At 38.7% G+C, this 8,573-nt stretch overlaps 1 protein-coding gene across 2 annotated transcripts in view; it reads left to right on the plus strand.

Moving 5' to 3' along the window:
* The window catches only part of Lyrm7 (LYR motif containing 7), a 37,982-nt gene extending 31,200 nt beyond the window's left edge, over positions 1-6,782 (plus strand). For both annotated transcript variants that reach the window (XM_076856431.1, XM_076856432.1), the window contains exon 5: positions 6,540-6,782. In XM_076856431.1, the coding sequence (XP_076712546.1) occupies positions 6,540-6,697 (158 nt within the window). In that variant the 3' untranslated portion in view covers positions 6,698-6,782. The remainder of the gene's footprint in view (positions 1-6,539) is intronic.
* Positions 6,783-8,573: the final 1,791 nt, after the last annotated feature.

Raw genomic sequence — 8,573 nt, forward strand, 5'->3', positions numbered from 1 at the left:
AGAAAGATCAAGAGTTTAGTTTGGGGGCTGGGGTTGTAGCTCAGTGGTGGAGTACTTGTCTCATATGCGAGAGGCACTGGGTTCGATCTTTGGCATCACATAAAATAAATAAAGATATTGGGGCTGGGGATGTGGCTCAAGTGGTAATGCGCTCGCCTGGCATGCGCGGGACGCTGGGTTCGATCCTCACCACCACATAAAATAAAGATGTTGTGTCCACCGAAAACTGAAAAATAAATATTAAAAATTCTCTCTCTCTCCTCTCTCTCTCTCTCCTCCCTCCCTCTCTCTCCCTCTCTCTCTCTCTCTCTCTCAAAAAAAAAATATTGTGTCTAAACAAAAAGAGTTTAGTTTTGGATATGCATTAAGATGGCTATTAGACTTCCAAGTGCAAATGTTAAAAGGACATTAGATAAAATATTTAGAGTTCAATAAGTGATCTGGAGATAGAAATTTGGAGTCATGAACATAAACCAAGTACTTAAAATCGTAACATTGGAAAGCATCACCAAGAAACTGTTTATGGAGAAGAAAGCTGAGGGATGGATCTTGGGACACTGTGTTAACAGGTTAAGGAGTTAGGGAGCAACAAGAGATGAGACAGAAGTTTCCAGTAAGGTGAAACAAGGAAAATACAGAGGAAAAGATCAACAAACTTTGGGACGTAAGGGATAAATCTGAATTATTACCTTTTTTTGTAAATAAAATTTTATTGAACACATGCTCCTTCATTTCCATAGTCTACTGCTTTCACTCTACAACAGCAGAGTTAGTAACTGCAGCAGACACTATACAGCTAACAAAGTCTAAAGTTTCTGTTTGGTTGTTCTTTACATAAAAAAAAAGGTTGCTTATCCCTGGTATAGATAAGCATTGAAAAAGAGGTTATCTCCTTTGCCAAATGCTGCTAACAGGTCAAGTACGATTGGGACTAAGAATCAATAGTTGGATTTAACAACATGGAAGTGACTTTGATGACTTTGGCAAGAGTTTCAGTGAGATAATTGGAGAAACATTGTGTGCCCACATTCTCTTCAAACTGATCTCTAAATTCATTGTAATTGCAAATAAAATTCCAACAGGTCTTTTTATTTTTTTCTTTTGGAACTATTCTAAAACTTACTCAAAATTTTATGGGGAATAATGAAGATCCATAAAAAGCTAAATCAGTCATGACAAAGGAGAGTAAAATTGTATACTCACAACCAAAAATAAGAATTTTGATTCATACTTCATACCATATACAAACATTAACTAAAAATTGACTTACATGCAAAATCTAAGACTACAGGGCTGGAGATGTAGCTCAATAGTATGGCAAGTGAGGACCTTGGTTCCTTAAAAATTTTATTCTTCCACCTCCAGTGATTCTTCGACTCTGCATTCCTATCTGCTCTTTGCCTGTGCCCTTGGCACAGTATCCTGTAGCCCTGCAGTTACCTTCACCCTTCCTTGATCTTTCTGTGATATACAGATGAATATGTATAACTTGTAGGATGTGTGATTTGAGTATTGCAGATATTAGAAATTAAGATTGGAGAGGCTCGCCTGGCATGTGCGAGGCACAGGGTTCGATCCTCAGCACAGCATTAAAAAAATAAATAAAAAAATAAAGATATTGTGTCCATCTAAAACTAAAAAATAAATATAAAAAAATAAATTAAGATTGGAATAGAATAAGAGAACTTTTAATTGCCAGCTTCTGATATCAGGTCACCCACAGGTGAATTGCAACTTAGTGAGGCTTCTGAATTTATTGTCATTCAATAAATTCTGGCATTCTGGAAAAACAAAAAAGTGTTTATCTATGTTAATGGCATAGTTCACTCATAGCACTTGCATATTTTCCTCTCCTAGATATTTACCTAAGGAAAATGAAAACATCTATCCTCACAAAGCAGATCAGTGGTTGCCAAGGGATAAGGGCATGAGGACAAGTGGGAGGGAAAAATTAAAATACGGGCATGATGAAATTGGGGGAGGTGATGAAGGCAATTTCTTTGAATATATTTGTTAATCAGCTTACATTTAAACATTGCCTCTCCAGTAGGGCGTGCTGATGCACACCTGGGAGGCTGAGGCAGAAGAATTGCAAGTTTGAGGCCAGGCTGAGCAACTTAGCAAGACCCTATCTTAAAACATAAAAAGGCAGCCACTTGGGAGGCTGAGGAAGGAGAATCACAAGTTCAAAGCCAGCCTCCACAACCACAACTTAATGAGGCCCTAAGCAACTTAGCAAGACCTGTTTTTTTTTTTTGTTTTGTTTTGTTTTTGGTACCACACAAAAGCAGGGCAGGGGTATTGCTGGGGATGTAACTTGGTGGTAAAGCACCCTTGGGTTCAATCCCCAGTACCAAATAAATAAATAAATAGTATCCCTCCACTGATCATTAACTTTTTACTTTACACAAAATACCTACCAATAATAATATATTTAGCATTTTCCTTCTTCTCTTTCTCCTTCTCCTTCTCCTTCTTCTTCTTTTTTTTTTTTTTTTTTGTACTGGGAATTGAACTCAGGGGCCCTTTACCACTGAGTCACAAACCCAGCCCCTCCTCTTTTTTTTTGAGATGGGGCCTCACTGAGTTACTTAGGGCCTTGCTAAATTGCTGAGGCTGGCTTCAAACTTGCAATCCTCCTGCCTCAGCCTCCTGAGTTGCTGGGATTACAGGTGTGCATCAGTCATCTGTTCTTTTTTTTATGATTGCTTTTAAGATTTTTGTCTTTTCTTTGGTATTCTAGGTAGAGATTTTATTTTGATTTATCCTACTGAACACTTAGTATTCTTCATCTTTCTGAGAATTCAAGTTGTACATTAATTCTAGAAATTTCTCATCTATTTTCAAATATTGCCTCACATTATCTCTGTTCTTTCCTTCTGAAGCTCCTGCTAGTCATCTCTTTTTAAAAAAAAAAAATATTTTTTAATTGTAGATGGACCTTTATTTTTTATTTATTTGTATGTGGTGCTGAGGATCGAATCCAGTGCCTCACACATGCTAGGCAAGTGCTCTGCCACTGAGCCACAAACCCAGCCCCTAGTCATTTCTTATTCTGCTCATTACACTTTCTTCTTGTTAATTTTCTCAATTTCATAATTCATCGCCTGCTCTGATTCACTACTTCCTTCTTTTTCTCTTTTGCTTTTTATTTTTCTTTCCTTCTTTTTAATTATTTTTCTTTTACTGCAGAGATTGAGCCCAGGAGTACTCTACTGAGTTACATCCCCAGACCTTTTAATTTTGAGACAGGGTCTTGCTAAGTTGCCCAGGCTGGCCTCAAATTTGCAGTCCTCCTGCCTCAGCCTCCTGGTAGCTGGGATTTACAGGCATATGCCACTGCATCTAGCTCTACTTCTTTTTTCAGCTGTGTCTAATCTGCTATTCATGCACCCCATGTATTTCTTCTTTTTATTTCAGCAGCTTTATTTTTAATTTTTAGTCATTATATATTTTATATCAAATGCACTCTTTTTTCACAGCAATTTGTTCATTATGATTCTTTATATCTTTCATCATTTAAGATACTGATTTTATGCAGTTTCTTTTCAGAAAGTCCTATTTTATCAACTACATAGATAATCAATACTCCTCTTTGTGACACATTCTTTCCTCATGTGTTTTGTCAGCTTTTGTCATATGTATATCTTTTTGGGGGGGCACAGGGATTGAACTCAGGGGCACTCGACCACTGAGCCCTACCCCCAGCCCTATTCTGTATTTTATTTATTTTATTCATTTATTGATATGCAGCGCTGAGACTCGAACCCAGTGCCTCACACATGCTAGACAAGCGCCCTACCCCTGAGCCACAAACCCAGCCCCTGTATTTTATTTAGAGACAGGATCTCACTGAATTGTTTAGCGCTTCACTGGCTTTGAACTTGCGATCCTCCTGTCTGAGCCTCTTGAGCTGCTCGGATCACAGGCATGTACCACTGTGCCCAGCTTGTTATATGTATATCTTGGATGTACATTATTAATTCTATGAGGATCCCATGTGGAGTTGTGGATTGTGGGAATGTCCTTCTAAGAGATTTTACACTTGTCTTTGCCAGGCACCCTGAGAGTACTTAGGAGATTTCCATGCCACTCAAGAAATTTTTGATTCTAAATCATCATGTGGTATGGCAGTTTTCACTTCTCACCAGTGATTTCTCCTCCATGCAATGGAACCTTGCTCCTTCCTCAGGTTGATGTTTTTCAGCCTACATCATGGCTGTCCCAGGCCTGTGAGTTGCTGTGTCCCTGCGCAGAGATCTCAGTTCTAGTCCCTTATGTTGATTTATCCTACTGAACACTTAGCATTTTTCATCTTTCTGAGGATTCAAGTTGTGCATCAATTCTAGAAATTTCTCATCCATTTTGAAATTTTGCCTCACATTCTCTCTGGGTGTAGCAAGTAGGGCTTATTTCTAAGTCTTCTAACAGCCTCCAGAACTACCTCAGCATCAGCTTACAAAACACAGATTGTAAGTTTTCAGATCTCTTTTCTTTCTGGCATAGCTATGTTGTATGTGGTAGAAAACAAAGCATTGGAAGGATAATAGGGACATGTTAATGGGACACAGGATATCTGGGAGTGTAGCTCAGTGGTAAAGTATGTGCTTATCAGCATGTACAAGGTTCAGGGTTCATTCTCCAGCACTGGCAAAAAAAGAAAAAAAGACACAGGAGTTAAATTGAAGGAACTCTTGATGGTCAAATTTGGGACTTGTACATAAAAAAATAATAGTGACCATAACAGAATAATAGACCAACACATTCATAAAAAAATACCCAAATTCAAGGCCAGCCTCAACAATTTAGAAGGCTCTAAGCAACTTAGTGAGACCCTGTCTCAAAAATAAAAAAAAATGAAAAGGGCTGGGGATGTGACTCAGTGATAAAATACCCCTGGGTTCAATCCCCAGTACCAAAACAAAACAAAACCCAGGAATTCATAAAGACAAAGTAAAAAGTGATTTTCATTTTTTTTCTCATTCTAAAATTATTCAAAATAAAATCCTAGAGGGAATTAGTATTGAATCTTATCTAGCATTTTGTTGTAGGGAAGGGTCAACATTAGCTTAGTCCACATCTCCAACTCAAAATTTCAGATGCTATTCTTTTAAAGGAAAATAAATTTTTGTACATGTTTTTCTGACAATCTACTGTTAATATATCTAGTTTTCTGATATATTATTCAGTTAAATATGATTCAGGCTTTCATGTTAGGAGTTCTTTTTTCTGCAATAATATTTTTCTTAATTTCAACTGAATGCAATCTCTCCATGTATTCAACCAACATTAATTAAATATTTGCCCAAGGTGAATCTCAAGGTAGGATTCAACAACAGAAACAATCTAGTAGAGAAGACCAGCAAGAAGGTGGGCAATTGTAGTGTAACTAGTGCTAAATAGGGATTAGGCATAGGGTTTTAAGAATGTAAAAGTAATTGATCAGAATGAAGTTTGTAAAACATAATAAATGCATAATATGATGTGTATTTAGTCTCTTAAAGAAATAACCAGGTGTAAAATCACTCACACTTAACCCCATTTTTCAAAATATAAACTGGAATGAGAAAAACAAGATTTTGCAGGCGTGGTGGCACACACTTATAATCCCAGCGGCTTGGGAGACCAGATAAGCAAGGCCCTAAGTAACTCATCAAGACCTTGTCTCAAAATTTACAAATTTGAAAAGGGCTTGGGATGTGGTTCAATGGTTAAGTGGCTCTGGGTTCAATCCCTGGTAGCAAAAAAAAAAAAAAAAAGAAAAGAAAAGAAAAAGAAAGAAAGAAAGAAAAAGAAAAGATTTTCTGATGCTGGAAGGGGACTTTGATGGATCTTAAGCTTTCTATCACAAAGTGTTGTATGTAGCTTTTCCCCCCTCCTCTTATATTTTACTCTGGCAACAGAAGAGTGAAAAAGCTACTGTTTTAGATGAATTCCCAGAGAGAGAAAGATGGTGAGATAGAGATTTGCATGTAGGAGGTTTAAATTAGAGAGTGCTCCAGGAAGTGAAGAAAGCCAGACTGGGTAAAGGGCAGTTGAACTACAAGGCAGTTACAATAGGGCCTGGAGCGGAAATAGCCTTCAGAATTGTTCTGATGAGGCAAGGAGACTGGGACTTTGTTCTCTTGCATTGAAGGCCCGCCTACCCCAGGGAAGAGGCAGAACCACAGTGAGGTAGTTCTATTAACTAGGGATAACTCCTAGAAAGAGCCATAGCTGTGAACCTTTAGCAGCCAATACTCCCAGGAGCTGGGGAAATGAACACTTCCTCTGAAAGGGACGGCTGGGCTGTTTTCGGGACCCACTAAACCAAATAAGGCTTTTCATAATTAACTTCATCATCCCTGGGCTTCTGGTCCTATTCCTGTACAATGAGATGTCTGGAATAGATGATGCACTAGTTAGAATTGTTAGAATTCTGAGTAATAGAAAACTACTTGATTTAGTTTTTTAAAAAGAAGGTTCCAGGAAGGAAGGGAGGAGGAAGAAGAAAAAGAAAAGGGGAGATTGATTTAAATAATAAATATTGTGTCTTGCAGACTTGGTGTTGGAGCTGAGCTGTAGGAGCAGATTGGAGTGCCACAGGCAACCCGGGTGGCCTGCACCCCATCTTTGTGCTGTTTCCTTATTCACTGCTGCTGAAGTCCAGCTCACACCATCTTTCAGTTCACATGAGGAAAATGGCTACCAACAGTAGCTCCAGAGTTTTAACTCCTCTAGTCAATAAAAGGGTCACATTCAGGTTAAAATCCCTGGATACCAACTCCAAATTGCCAGAAAATAAAGTTCCTGAGTCTCATTTACGTCAAGGGAGCAACCTGTGATTCAAACACCTATGCCTAGGTAAAAAATCTTGTTAGGAGAGATGACACTTCCAGAGAAGATTTAACAACCAAGATATCTAGAGCTGTTATCTCTAAAATACCCCAATCCTGCCGGGCTCAGTGATGAACGCCTGTAATCCCAGTGGCACAAAAGGCTGAGGCAGGAGAATCACAACTTCAAAGCCAGCCTCAGCAACTTATCAAGTCCTACACAACTTAGTGAGACCATGTTTCAAAATAAAAAATTAATAAGAGCTGGGGATGTGGCTTAGTGGTTAAGCACCCCTGAGTTCAATCCCTGATACCAAAAAACAAAAACAACAACAAAAAAAACCCACCCAATTTTATTAATGAAAATAACTACCTAAGTAAAATTCAATTAATTTTCACTGACAGGCTAGGGATATAACACAGTGGTAGAATGCCTGCTTAGCATACATGAAGCCTTGGGTTTGATCCCTAGTACTGCGAAAAACAAAACAAAACAAAAAAAACCCTCACTGATTCTTAAACAATGTTGTAAATTGTCATTTTAAAACTTGGGGGAACCAGGCATAGTGGCAAATGCCTATAGTCCCAGTGGCTTGGGAGGCCAAGGCAGGAGGATCACAAGTTCAAAGCCAGCCTCGGTAAAAGTGAGGCACTAAGCAACTCAGTGAGACCCTGTCTCTAAATAAAATACAAAATAGGGCTGGGGATGTGGCTCAGTGGCTGAGTGCCCTCTGAATTCAATCCCCAATATCCCCCACCAAAAAAGAAAGAAAGAAAGAAAAGGAACATGGGGGAGCTGGGAATGTTGCTCAGTACTTGCTTAGTGCAGCATAGTGCAGCCCTGGGTTTGATCCCTGATACAATACACTCATTAAAAAAAAAAAAAAAAAAAATATATATATATATATATATATATATATATATATATATATATATATATATATATAAACTTAGCAAAACACTACCTTAAAATAAAATGAAGAAAAGAGCTGGAGATCTATATCAGTGATTGAGCACTTGCCTGGTTGCATCTGGGTTTGATCCCCAGCATGGAGTGGTATGACAATTGCCCATGGAAACTTGACAATAAGTGAGGAAAGCTTGAGCAGAAACCCCTCAGTAAAATGCCTCATGACTTAGCTTTTTTATTTAGACTCCTGAAACTAATAGTGATTGGTTTTCTGACTGGTTTCTGGCTTAGACCAATAGCTGATATTCACTTAAACAGGAGCTCGGTTGTTATTAAGATTTGTGAAGAGATTGATGGAAAGATCCATAGACACAGGGTAAGAATATAGGCTCTAATTTAGATATAGCTCATGATTCATCCTCACAAAGAGCAGGTGACATAGCCATGTTTCTGGTTCTAGATGCAAACTTCCCTAATCTTTTTTTTTTAATCTTTTAATATTTATTTTTTTTAGTATTCGGTGGACACAACATCTTTGTTTGTATGGGGTGCTGAGGATCGAACCCAGGCCGCACACATGCCAGGCGAGCACGCTACCGCTTGAGCCACATCCCCAGCCCAAACTTCCCTAATCTTCACGTCCCCCAAAAGATGCCAGTGAAATGACCCGAGGAGGAGGAGGATCCAGTCAGCTCCCCCAAGAGGTCCATTCCCACTGGAGGATAACAGCAAGATGGTCAACTGGAGGGGCTTGGCATACGTTCCTCCACAAAAAAAGGACCAAAACAAAGAAAAAAACAACAGCTACTTCACTGGAAAGTTTGTGATAGAGGGCTGGACGCTGCAGA

The sequence above is a fragment of the Callospermophilus lateralis genome, chromosome 5, assembly GCF_048772815.1.
Source record: "Callospermophilus lateralis isolate mCalLat2 chromosome 5, mCalLat2.hap1, whole genome shotgun sequence".
Lineage (NCBI taxonomy): Eukaryota > Metazoa > Chordata > Mammalia > Rodentia > Sciuridae > Callospermophilus > Callospermophilus lateralis.